The sequence below is a fragment of the Scyliorhinus torazame genome, chromosome 2 (assembly GCF_047496885.1).
Source record: "Scyliorhinus torazame isolate Kashiwa2021f chromosome 2, sScyTor2.1, whole genome shotgun sequence".
NCBI classification, from domain to species: Eukaryota; Metazoa; Chordata; class Chondrichthyes; order Carcharhiniformes; family Scyliorhinidae; genus Scyliorhinus; species Scyliorhinus torazame.
In genome coordinates this window covers 351,914,047-351,927,766 of record NC_092708.1, presented here as the reverse complement: position 1 = coordinate 351,927,766, position 13,720 = coordinate 351,914,047, and the positions used below count along the sequence as shown (strand labels likewise).

At 43.5% G+C, this 13,720-nt stretch overlaps 1 protein-coding gene across 5 annotated transcripts in view; it reads left to right on the top strand.

Moving 5' to 3' along the window:
• The first annotated feature begins 89 nt into the window (after positions 1-89).
• The window catches only part of LOC140403423 (TOG array regulator of axonemal microtubules protein 1), a 212,718-nt gene continuing 199,087 nt past the window's right edge, over positions 90-13,720 (top strand). For all 5 annotated transcript variants that reach the window (XM_072491358.1, XM_072491356.1, XM_072491343.1 and 2 more), the window contains exon 1: positions 90-2,311. In XM_072491358.1, the coding sequence (XP_072347459.1) occupies positions 272-2,311 (2,040 nt within the window). In that variant the 5' untranslated portion in view covers positions 90-271. The remainder of the gene's footprint in view (positions 2,312-13,720) is intronic.

Here is a 13,720-nt window from a genome sequence, read left to right as displayed (position 1 = left end):
GTGCCTCTGCCTGTGTGTGCGCGCCCCTGGCCGCTTTTTGATGGGGGAGGGGGCAGAGTTGGTGGGACGGGACGGTTTGTTATGAGGGAAGTACGGTGAGGTTTGTGGGCGCCGGCCGGTCACCGGCGGCGGGAGGCGATTATTGTAAATAAGGGGCAAATGTCATGTAAACGATTGAATGACGTCAGAGAGGAAGGGATGAAGCCCTGGAGACGGCGGCGTTTACAGTCGCTGACGGCGCTCGGCCGCCCGCCGCTCCCCGCCTGCTTTGATGGCGGGCTCGGTTGCCAAGTTGATGCGGCCGGCGTTTACTAAGCACGAACAACAGCACCGCTTTTCCACCGGTGACCGGGGCGAAGGCAGCGAGGCGGGCAGCGGCTTCTCCTCCTCTTCCTGCTGCTGCAGCAGGAGCAGCGACGCTCGGGATGCCGTGATGTCGACCAGGAGGAACGGCAGCCCGGCGGCCGCGGCGCCGGCCAACGGGGAAGAAGATGTGATTCTCCAGCAACTGAACAACCAGACTTCGCTCCAGCGCACCGAGGCACTGAAAGCTCTCCGCGCCAACGTCAGGCAAAACGCAGGGAGGCTAGTCTTTGGCAACAAGAAAGCCCTCTTCGCAACTTTAAACGAGGTGCTCCTGGACGGCAGAAGGGAGGTCAAAGTCTCGTGTATTCAACTCATATCGGAAATTATTCAAGGATCGGATGCGGATCTGGATTACTGTAGGACTGCCGTGCTGCCCAAACTTATATGGAGTCTGCGGGACGACAACCCTACTGTGCGCAAAGAACTCGTGCAAACTTTGCATGTATACTTAAAATACTCGATCATCTCGAAGGACGTTTTCTGGGCTTTGATAGAGCATGGACTGGAAAACCACGATCCTGTCGTGAGGAAAGCGACGACTATTGTTTTGCCCATCTTACTCACGAAGGAGCTTAACGGCAGTTTATTCGACGTGACCCTTTGTTTAGCTAAAAAACTAAGTGATGATGGTACGGATGACCCGTTCTCCGCATTCACAACGATGGGACATATCCAACGCCACATCGGGGAAGAGGAATTTAACTCGTACTTAAAACGTTTGCCACCGTCTCTAAGGAGAGATTATAACAAACTCATGGAAATTAAGTTTGAGCCACAGGCCAAATTAAATGGAGAGAATGTCCCTGAATTGGAACAAAGTAGGACCTTTAAGACCAATTCGGGATTTCGTGGTGGATCCACCGGCAGCGTTGAAGATGCTCCCCAATTTCCCAGGCCAATTTCGAAGGAACATTGTAATCTTGAGTTTCGAATAATTCCACAAGAGTTGTATGTCCGGCTTCTTGACCGGGAAGACTATAAGAGTAGAACTCATGCCGTTGAAGAACTGAAGAACGTTGTCGATGATTTTAATTTTACGACTGTGCCTTCTACATCCATTTTAGGTTTTATTGGCTTTTTATGCACTTTGCTCGATGACTCCAATTTTAAAGTTGTCCACGGTACATTGGAAATCATCAACTTGCTGGTAGTTAAACTAAATCATGTTGTGGTAAATTATCTCAAACCTATTACATCTGCTACAATAAAAGTGCTTGGTGACAATAAAGTTGTCACCAAACAGGAATATATGAAAGTCTTTATAGGTTTAATGAAGCAGGTTGGTCCTCAAAAAGTACTTGATATGCTGCTTGACAATATAAAACACAAAAATTCTAGAGTAAGGGAAGAAATATTAAATATTATAATTGCTTCACTTTTGACTTATCCAAGTGAAGACTTTGATTTGCCCAGTCTTTGCCATGTTGTCGCACCAGCATTGACCGACTCCAAGAGAAAGATACGCCATGCAGCTTTAGAGGCTTTTGCCATGCTAGCTTCATCCCTTGGTTCTAACAAAACGTTTTTGGTTAAGGCAGTGGATACTGTAGAGCTACAGGAAGATGGTGATGGTGTGATGGCTGCAGTGCAAGCCAGACTAGCAAGAAGAATCCTGCCAAAATTAACTCCACAAGGACTTGTGGAATATGCAATACCAATGCCATCTTCTGCCCATGGTAGAGGAATACAGATGCCATTAGGAGCAGATACTGAGTGGCTGCTGGCTAGTGGAAGAACCCAGAGTGCACACAGTTACCATGGTGATCATGAAGCTCATTCTTTGGACTATGGATCACCTAGCCCCAGTACCGATGAATATACCTCATTCAGAAGAGTATTAAGTGCTGGCCGAGGGAAGAACAAATTACCGTGGCAGCACACAAGCTCAGCTACCAGGCGGTCTGGTCAACAAACTAGGTTTTCAAGCACCGCTCCTGCAGAGCAGGTAAGATTGGAGCACTCAAATTCTGAGTTGCTAATAATCTGTAAAAGTTAAGTTATGTAGTTATTTTAAATTATGCAGAAGGGTACACCATTAATAATTCAGTGCCAGTGGCCTTCCCAAGTATTCTAATGCTTGGAAACTGATGTTTTTGGGCAGGTAAGATTGTAATCCTATCATACTGAATTGTGGGCATACTGTGTTTGCTAGCACTTTTCTCTGAGATTGATGTAAGTCGCACGGAGATAGCTCCTCTGCTAGTTTGGTGCCCTCCTAATTGTGAAATCGAGAGTTCAAAGCAAAATCTATATCCCAGCACTGCTTGGTGCTCAAACCTATTGTGCAACTGCCACTTTGATCTCCTTGTAATTGGCACGTCCTAAACCTGAACAAATACAATTATAACCAATTTTAACTTGCCAAAATAAGCTTTTGCTTATGGTAATAAATATGTATATTTGGGGATCAAAATGTGGGTCATTTTTAATGAAGCATTCAAGCTGCTAAGTAGTGTCTGTACAGTAGTATTTTTAAAGAACTTTTCAATTTGGATGTCCAATCTTGGGCTTGCCATATGGCAGACTAACTGCTTTATTGATTAACTGATAACAAAATACTAATGTAAACCTTCGCCCTGTGGTTAAAATTTTGCAAAATGCATTTTGGCTGGTTGGTCAGTTATTTAGTTTATTTATTTATTTATTATAGATAGAGTACCAAATTATATTTTAGTGTGGCCAATTCACCTAACCTGCACATCTTTGGGTTGTGGGGGTGAAACCCATGCAGACACTGGGAGAATGTGCTAACTTCATACAGACAGTAATCCGGGGCTGTGCTCAAACCTGCGCTACTCAATATCTATTTGAAATATTATTGAAAATGTTGGTTCTTGTAGCCCGTTTGTTGAGGCTTCTAGGAAAGTCAGACAGAGTGGGATTTGTTTTTGACTGTGGTAGTGAACAAGCAGCATGAGGTAAATCAGAGAAATTACATTTTTTTCAGCTATCAAAGATAGCTAGTATAAACGCAAGTTCTGAGTCCCTTAATGATGCAAGATGAAGCGTTCCGTCATACATTTATTTTGCAAGCACATATAATGCCTCCGGAAGGACCACGTTCTGAAAGAAACTTCTTTTTTTCCCCCCTGTTTTTTAATACGTGGAAGAGTTTCAATTTTGTCTCATCACATACTAAAATGTTCCTTTTTGAGAACAATGGAGGCCGTCATATTTCAATCTATCTGGATTACAGGTTTTAGTGTAGAACTGAGTTATTTATTTTTTAATAAATTCAGCTGCTCTTTTTAGCACTTGTGGAAGAATTTCAATCTTGTCTCATCACATACCAATTGTTCTTTTTTTGAAATGTGACAGTTTCTCTTGTTCTCAATCTACCTGGAATACCGATTTTGGTGCAGAACTGAGTTGTTCATTCGTAATAAATTCAGCTGCACTTAACATTTTTTTTCATGTTCATTGGAATTTGGATAGTTTTCTTCCTTTTTGATGTCTGATTCGCATGTTATTCCTTAATTGGAATTTGGATAGTTTTCTTCCTTTTTGATGTCTGATTCGCATGTTATTTCTTAATTTTGGATATTAATCAATGTGTCCTAATGGACCAGTAGGTAAAGATTTGGTATTAGAAGGACCCAGGTGACCTGACCTTGATTAGGACAGCATGGGAGATTACAACTGGACTCAATGTCTTGTGGTATTGAAGGAGTACACAGTCCAGATTGCAAAAGTGTGTACGCATGGATATGTCACGATGATAAAACATGGCATGATATGGCATATGATACCATATATGGCCAAAAAGACTGCTGAAAATCATTGCAACTCAGCTTATCAGTGCCTACAGAAGGGGAGGAGAGAAAATTGGGAGGGGAAATATGATTTAGGTCTAATGTTGCCCAAATACTTCAACCGTTTAGCTCCATGTTGGTTATGAGAATTCCAAAAATCTATTGCCTTTTTATTATGTCTCTATCAATCTGCACTGGCACTTTCAAGGATTTGTGCTTTTTTACCCCAGTTAATCCTGCAGTGTGCTGATCTTGCCACAAAGCCACATTTAATGTTTCCATTTATATTCAAGTGCGGCCTTCAAAACCAGCACTGTAATATAAACAGTGAGGCCTCCAAGTCTGCGGAGGCACAGACTCCCATCTGAAGAGATGGTTTCATTTCGTGGTTCAAAAAGCAAACCTCCACCAGCATCAAAAGTAAATGTTCATTAGGGAAGTTGGACTACACACTGCCATTTTGATGCATCCATTAGTAAGCTGAGGTTGCAGCCTGCCTATACAGGAAAATATCAAGTTTTTACTTTGAAGGGCTAAGAAGCTTTTGACCTTGCAGAAGGTTGATGATCAGAAATTGTTATACTTTGACCTTCTGAACACCTGCACATCGAGGTTGGGCAGTATAGTTGCTGCAGCAAAGCCAAAATCCATCTGAACGTACGCGGCCTGAATTCAGAACATTGAAAGGGATTTTAAGATAAATGTGCAGTTGTAAATTTTAAATAGGTTGTGTAAACAAAATTTGGTCCAACAAAAATTTTCAATTGGCTGGTCTCTACATTTGAAGGGGCACTAAACTGCGTAAAAGTTCTGCAGTTTATTCCAAATCGCCAAAGGAACAAAATAAGAGTGAGCAAAATCATTCTCATTGGAAAAACTCTACTTCAGCAATTAAAAATAACTTGCTTTTAAAGCAACCTGCTTCTGGGCATCAGACGGGTACAACTGCCCCATTTTCTCAAACTGCATTATCTTGCAGAATAGAATCCTTACAGTGCAGAAGGAGGCCATTTTGGCCCAATGGGTCTGCACCGGCCCTCTGAAAGAACATGCCACCGAGGCCCAATCCCCCCCCTATCCTTTTAACTCCATCTAGGGGCAGTTTAGCATGGCCAATCCACCAAACCTACATATCTTTGGACTGAGACGAAACCGGAGTACCCAGAGGAAACCCACGCAGACACAGGGCAAATGTGCAAGCGCCACACAGTCAACAGAGGTCGGAATTGAACCTGGATCCCTGGTACTGAGACCACTGTTGAAGGGACTTTTTTTATAGGCTGGTCACCCTATCTGTATTGTGCTTTTACTTGATTTGTGGTGGTAAATTGGGTTCCAAAGATGGGGTAAAGGAAGAGCACAATTACTTTTTACAAGTAAAAATCATTGTTTTAAGTGCTATTAGAAGTGAAGCAGGTAAGTTAGAATGTTGTAACCTTGTTTAAACCCTTGTCAAATCAAAGCAGATATGCAATTCCTTTAATGATCTCTCTGTCTGAAACACTTCATAGCCAATTAATTACTTTTTAATAAACTGTCACACAACAGACTTGAAAACAAAGTTGAAGCTCCTCGAATAAAAGGGATAGTGGCAGCCTGGATACAAAATTGGCTGAGTGACAGGAAACAAAGAGTAGTGGTCAACATCTTTTTTTCCATTGCAGCCTCACGGCACCAAGGTCCCAGGTTCGATCCCGGCTCTGGGTCACTGTCTGTGTGGAGTTTTCACATTCTCCCCACAACCCAAAAATATGCAGGCTAGATGGATTGGCCACGCTAAATTGCCCCTTAATTGGAAAAAATTAACTGGGACTCTTAAATTTATATTTAAAAAAACATTTATTTTTTGACTATAGGAAAGTTTGTAGTGGAGTTCCCCAGGAATCAATATTAGGACCCCCCTGCTATCCCTGATAAATATTAATGATCGAAACCTTGGTGTGTGGGCACAATTTCAAAATTTGTCAATAAGAAACTTGGAAGTGTTGTCAATCATAAGGATGATGTAGAACTGCTTGATACCTCTGCATGCTGGCTTTTAGTGACGCATCAACAATGACACCCAGGTCTCTTTGGACACCCATACTTCCCAACCTCTCACCATTTAAAAAATATTCTGCCTTTCTGGGCTTTTTTCTACCAAAGTGAACAACTTCACACTTATTCACATATTCCATCTGCAATGCCCTAGCCACTTGATGTCTCCTTGCATCCCCTTCATCACTTGCATTCCCACTTGGTTTGGAGTCCTCTCATTCGCTTCTCACACTTACTTTCTCTTCGCTTCTCTTATTTGCTTTTTCAAATTTCCTCTGAATCTTTTATATTTGGCCTAGTTCTCAATTGCATTACCCATCTGTCGTCTGTCAAAAACACTTTTTCTGATTCATCTTATGTCCTGCGTCATTCGAGGAGTTCTAGATTTGTTTGCCTTCCTGTCCTCCTTTGTGAGAATATAACTTGACTTTGGGCAGGATTCTCTGGCCGTGTCCGCCCGGCGACCTGAAAATCCCACCTGAGGTCAATGGAATTCTCCATTGTACGCGGCTCGCCGGGGCGTTCTTGCGGGCGGGGCGGGAGAATCCAGCCCTGTATTTCAACAAGAAATTCTTTAAAGGCAGCCCATTGTTCAGTTACAGTTTTACTAATCTTGTGTCATCACAGTTGTATTGTAGGCAAGTGTGGCAACCTGTTTGTGTATATGGTAAGGTCTCTGGGAAGCTAGAATTCTTCATTGTGCAAAATACAAAAGCCCCAAATATTTGGAATAAAAGGGTGAAAAACCCAGAAATGTAAATCAGATGACCAGTTTACATTCCCTGTTGATGAAGGAGCTCTTTCAGTTGTGGAGAAGTAAAACATAGAGAAAATGATACTTTGTCTCTGGGAGATTTTAGAGGGAGGGTGCATCCTTACACATGAAGGAGGAGGTGATATTGCAAACCTCCTCTTGGCCAAGTGACACAACAGCAATGGGAATATTGCAGTAATCTCAAAAGATTGCAAAAAGCTAGAAAAAGTGAACTTTTAAGCCTATTTATACAGAGTTAGTGTAAAATGTAGGAAATCCTGTAAACATTAAAAAAACTGCATTTGCAAACAGCAACATGCTGTAGTTGAGTAGAAGCACAAAGGTGTGCAGGTTAGGTGGACTGGCCATTCTAAATTGCCCCTTCGTGTCCCAAGATGTGCAGGTTAAGTGGGATTATGGAGTTGTGGGGATAGGGCGAGGGAATGTGCCTAGGTGAGGTGCTCTTTCAGAGGGTCGGTGCAGAATCGATGGGCCAAATGGACACCTCTTGCACTGTAGGGATTGTGTGATAAGTCTTTGATTTATTATATATGTATAAAAGATGACCCCTCTTTAAATGTTGTTTTAATTAAGATGCATGTGTGTGTCCAACATTGTCGCTTGCATTTTCATCTGTTTTTAATATAGATGGTGAAGCATTTTTTTTTTTTTTAAAGTAACAGCTGCAGCTTTAAATTGGGTTTGCCAATTACATTCTGTTATCAATAATAGCCGGAAAATATTTTCTTGACGGCAGGATGTTTTTATGTTCTTCAGCTGGACATAATTTGGTCTGTTCAGCTATAGAGTGCTTCATTTGTATCTGAGCAACACTGGCAGAATAAAGAAAAATTGGCTATTATCGTCAAGGTGTTCACACTCTTACGTAAACTCTCAATTTATTAAATGGTGAAGAATTTTATGAGTAATTATTTATTAGCAAAAAGGTTTAATGTTTTAAAAATATTTGAGCTTAGCTCAAAGAAGAGGAGGCTGCCTCTGTAGAGGAGTTAAAGGGCAAGTGGGAGGAGGAGCTTGGGGAGGAGATAGATGAGGGTCTGTGGGCTGATGCCCTGAGTAGGGTTAATTCTTCCTCTTGTGCCAGTCTCAGCCTAATACAATTCAAGGTTATTCACAGAGCGCATATGACGGGGGGCGAGGTTGAGTAGGTTCTTTGGGGTGGAGGATAGTTGTGGGAGGTGCTCGGGAAGCCCGGCAAATCACGTCCACATGTTCTGGTCGTGCCTGGCACTGGAGGGGTTTTGGATGGGTTTTGCGAGGACTATGTCCAAGGTGGTGAAAGTCCAGGTCAAGCCGAGTTGGGGGTTGGCACTATTTGGGGTAAAGGACGAGCCGTGAGTGCAGGAGCCAAAAGAGGCCGGTATTCTGGCGTTTGCGTCCCTGGTAGCCCGGCGGAGGATCTTGTTATTATGGAAGGATGCGAAGCCCCCCAGGGTGGAAGCCTGGATAAATGACATGGCAGGGTTGATTAAGCTGGAGAGGATAAAGTTTGCCTTGAGAGGGTCTGTGCAGGGGTTCTTCAGGCGGTGGCAACCGTTCCTAGACTATCTCACGGAGCGTTAGGAGGAGGTCAGCAGCAGCAGCAACCCAAGGGTGGGGGGGAAAGAGATTCGGGTGGGTGGGTGGGGCTTCCCTACGGGCACCTTTGAATGCCATATGGGGGGTTACTGTATATGGGGAAACCCAATGTAAAAGTTTTGTATTATTCTTGACTGTTGTGTTTGTGTTTCTTTTTGTAATTGGGGGGGGGGGGGGGGTTTGTTAAAAGTGGTGTTGGAAAATTTGAATAAACATATTTTTAAAAAATATATATATATATTTGAGCTTGAGCTAAAAATTGGTTTAATTTTTTTTTATTTAGGGAAGGTTTCCATTATTATCTCATGTTTATGGGAGTAGAGATTTCTGGTTTTGGCATTTCTAGTGTGTATTGGAACTGCCAAAGTGAAATATCTCCCTCCTAACCTTTTATATTTGTCTGGTACTCTTATGATCAGTGCATTTGTTATGAAACCATGCTTTATAAATTGACATTACAAATTTACTGGCTGGAAACTACAAATTGATTTTTTAAAAATAAGACCAAATCCAGATTCCAATGACTTCAAATCACAGTCCAAGGTGGCTGAACGTTTGCATCATTGTACCTTCTACATTCCAAAGCCGCTGAAGTGGAGACACCCTGTCTGCAAAGCCTCACCAAGAATAATTGCCTTGAAGGAGTATGAATAAGGTCCAGCTACATAAGCAAAGCATCGAGATGATCTTTTGGTTGCGCAACTGGATGGAGACAAACCATTTGTCATAATCACTTGGACAATGGGACTCTGACTAGAATGTGTAATCTAATCATGTAAGCCAGGCACGTGGAATCCATGTGACATGACCATAATTGGGTCGCTGGGCAACTGGAGTTTGAGAACCTGTTTTCTCTGCAGATCAGTGAGCATGCAAATTATATGTTGAAGAAGCAATACCCGGACTGGATTTCTTCCTGCCTCCCCCTCTCATCAAACTTTGAGAGGCAGCTTTAACTGAGTAGGGAAAGGTCCACTGTGAGTACACCCCTAGTGAGGGGAAAAACCCCTAGCTCAGGATTGACTGTTAAAGTGCTCATTACTGATACTGAAGTTTGATGACGAGGATGTAGGAGCATTTTCTGTTTTATTTGAAAATCTTGCAAATAAGTTGAAGATGCCAATGGAGGTTTGCCTCCTTTTACAGCAAATCCGATTAATAGGGAAAGCCAACAAGGGTTTGTCAGGCAATGAGATGAACAGAAATGGCATCCTGCATGTATGCAAGCTGATTATCATAGAATTTGCAGTGCAGAAGGAGGCCATTCAGCCCATCGAGTCCGCACTGGCTCTTGGAAAGAGCACCCTACACTATCCCCATAACCCAGTAACCCCACCCAACACTAGGGGCAATTTTGGACACTAAGGGCAATTTATCATGGCCAATCCACCTAACCTTCACATCTTTGGACTGTGGGAGGAAACCGGAGCACCCGGAGGAAACCCACGCACACACTGGGAGGATGTGCAGACTCCGCACAGACAGTGACCCAAGCCGGAATTGAACCTGGGACCTTGGAGCTGTGAAGCAATTGTGCAATCCACAATGCTACCGTGCTGCCCCACTGATACCAGAGGTGCACTACCAAAAATTTTGAACTTTCCAAAAATGGTCCAAGCAAACATGTGTTGAATTCAAGTGTTAAGCAACTTGCATTCAACCAGTTAATATGGCCGCTTAAGATAGACCCCTCGTATGAGAACCTCGGATGTGATTCGCCTTGTGTGAAAAAATGCACTTTTCATTTACGTGAAGACCCATGTGGAAGAAGTGTTTTCAAAGCTATGCATTAACACACCCAACCCTAAACTAGGATCTGGTAGTTCTGCAAGCAAGGGTGACATTTGAGCAGTGTAGATTAAACCAAAATGTACTTAAGAGTAAGGAGAAAAAAATTGATCCGTCCCCAACTTTTAAAAGAAAGAACCAAGATGGTCCACCTGCAGGATCCTGCCCAGTGCGTTATTAGTGTGGAAAACCAGGACACCTGAGGGAGAATTGTTGGCATGTCAAAAGACCAGTGGGGTGCTGCAGTCAAGACAATGTTCATTGCCGTGAAGATCATAAACATAAGTTTCAGTGTGGCAGAGTACCAAAATACTATCAAGATTTCTTCTTTAAAGAGAAAATGACCCCTCGTTTTTATGAAAAGCCAGTAAAGGAGATTGGCATTCTTGGAGATACTGTTAGTTTGCAAGCTTTGTCTCGCAGAAGTTTTTTTGCCCAAGAACAGCCAATACCAGTGTGTTGGTTAAGGGACTTGCTGGGAATGTGTAGAGACTCCATGAATAAAGATAACGCCTGCAGAGCGAGCTAGTAGCAGTGGGAATGATCCAAAGCTTTGACCCTTACAGGAGGTGGACTGGGAAGATTGAGGAGAACAGGCAGATTTCTGCACCAGTGCATAGAGCTGAAGGAGTCCCAAAGACTCCACAGAAAGCAAACAACCCAGTAAAGATTAAGGAGGCTACATGAAAGCCAATAGCATTTAATGGGACCAAAATAGAGCCTGTAAAATTTAGAGGCAAAAATAGAGGCAGAGGAAAGCAAAAGTGCTGTACAGAAGTAGCAGAGGTTAAAGCGAATGCAGCAAAGTATGGTTAGCAGAGATATTATCCAATATTTAAAACAGGAGAACAGAATGTAATGGGGGGGGGGGGCATTCATCAAATGAGACGGTAATATGCCTTAACATGGACAACGTTGTGGAAACATAAATTAAATCAGAATATAATTACCCACTGGAGAATCAAATGGTTGGGTTCTATATTCAAATCTAACTAAACCTAGCAGTTCAGCTTTGGAACCCACAAAGGTCAAGGCACAGAAGCAGAGCCCATAGTTCACGATAGTTCAAAAACAATTTCTCACCCACAGACACCCTAGAAATAAGACCTGTCAATATATAGGAAATCACAAGTATTGAATCCGTGGGTTCTGGGCACAACAATTAACGGGTTAAGAACTTTAAAGGCAGTGCAACCATGCAGTAACAAAAATGTGCATACTTCAAACCTGGGAGCTAAGAATTTGTCTCCTGTGAAATTTGACCCCCTCTAAAAGCATTGAACTTGAACGTCCACTAAGTTCAAAGCTCACAAAAATCTGCATATCTGTTGGGATTAAAATACCCAGAGCACTACCATCAGATGTGCATGAAAACATATCTCATGGGCGCGATTTTACTAAATGGGTACAAAGTCCCATAGCGAGCACGTTTAGTCACGTGTTTCCCGGTGCTCACAGCGCCGAGAAACACAAGGCTATAAAACTTGACTCTCATTTGATAAGGGGCCTCGACGGGGAACGTGCGTGTTGCTCTTATTAGCCTTAGTTTTCTTAGCTCTAATTATGTCACCTTTGCTCACGAGTTGCCAGGTATTTTTCTGATACTGCCACGTGGTTCAAGCTCTAGTTATGATTAATAAGACAGCACACCGCTTAGTAAGATTAAAATCAACGGTCATTTATTATGTACAGCAATAATCTTACACAATAATCCTACTTTCTAAATCACTACCTACCACTACTGGCCAATACTTAATTTTGGGAATGGCCCACCAGGTCAGGGAAACAAATGGCTTATTGAATTGGGTCTGGCCTGCGGGATTCAAAAGGCTGATACAGGTTGATGGCTAGGAGTCTCTATCGGGTAGCGATCGCTGGAGTCAAACTTACGGTTGTTGGTCGATGGTTCTTGCGAAGGTTGCGTGCAGGAGAAGAAGGGAGAGAAGGGTCGATCTGAACTTGGCCCCTATCTTTATAGGTCCCAGGGGCTTCCCGCCTCTCGGGGCGGACCTTGACCCTGGTTCCAAGTGATTGGACTTGTTCCCAATCACTGGGTTCGATATGCTCCAATAATGGGGCGATTCCTTGATCGGGGGGTGGTCGTTCACCTTTCTTTGTCTTGGCCACTGCTGGCGCCGAGAGGTCTGGATTGGCATTCAATTGCTAATATGTTGCAATTGTTCCCGGGGATAGCCGATTAAACTGCAGATGTCTGTGTTGATGTGCTGCTAATGGTCGCAGGTATCGATCTGGGCTGACTTCCTCAGAGCCGAATACGCTATTCTGTCTGCAGCTGTCCGTTTGTGCCCTGTTGACTGCTTTTCCCATCAGCCTTTTCGGTTAGCCATTTTACATCGGGTTTTGGCCAAATTAATCGGGAATCAGCCATTTTAGGTGGCTACATGTGACACAGCCCTGTTTTGTACTCTTGAGGAGTTCCGCTCGCCGGAACTCGTGTAGCGAGAGATCGGGATGTCATTTTTAAAATGGCGTCCCAATTGCACCCGCAAAAAGAAATGCCAGCTTGCCACCTTGACAATGCCAACCTAGCACCCTGGCAGTGCCCCTACCAGCTTCCAGTGCCACCTGGGCACCTTGGCAGTGCCAGGCTGGCACCCAGGTGGCACTGCCAGGGTGCTAGGATGACACCAGCAGTGCCAGGGTACCACCCTGCCCAAAGACATACACTGGGGGGCCTCTGATCCCTTGGAGATCCCTCACGAGTGCCATTCAGTCTGGTCCCTGTTTGTGGAGACCAGTATTGAATGGAGCTTGTCTGAGGTTTCCAAGGGGAGGGAGATTGATCCCACACCTCGGGTAACTCCGGAATCTGCGCATTGAAGTGAGACTTTAATATGCAGATTTGCTAAAGAATGATCCTGCCCACAATTGGCAGGATTCACATCGCAATGTCTTGCGAGGCCTTGCGAACCAGGTAGATCCCGGGAGCAGGACCTCCCGGCTTTTATCGGCCACGCTGTACCGTGGCGAGTTGCTTTTCGGGCACAGCGTGGCCATTAAATCATGCCTCATAACATTCTCTGCATTAAATGAAAGTGCAAAATATGTCTGAAATTTTGAAATAAAACGGCTGACCAAACAGCCCAGCTCGTTTTATTGGTCTTGGACTTACCCCCCGGGCTACAGCACCAAGAAATATAAATGTTTCAAGTTAAAATGGAAGAATCCCTGCTGTTTAGACATTTAAGCCAAGGTAGGGCAGATTTTAAAAGTCCCCCGAACATTTTGTAAACCATGTTTGACACTGTATATAATTTATACTCCGTGCAATACAGTACAAAGTTAAGTCTTTGGGGAGTCTTACTACTTTGCTTCCGGGTGATGTCTGAGTCCTTGGAGATTTACACTGCCGATTAGTATTGGTACAAAATGGAAATTGTGCAGCACTATTGCAACAATTATA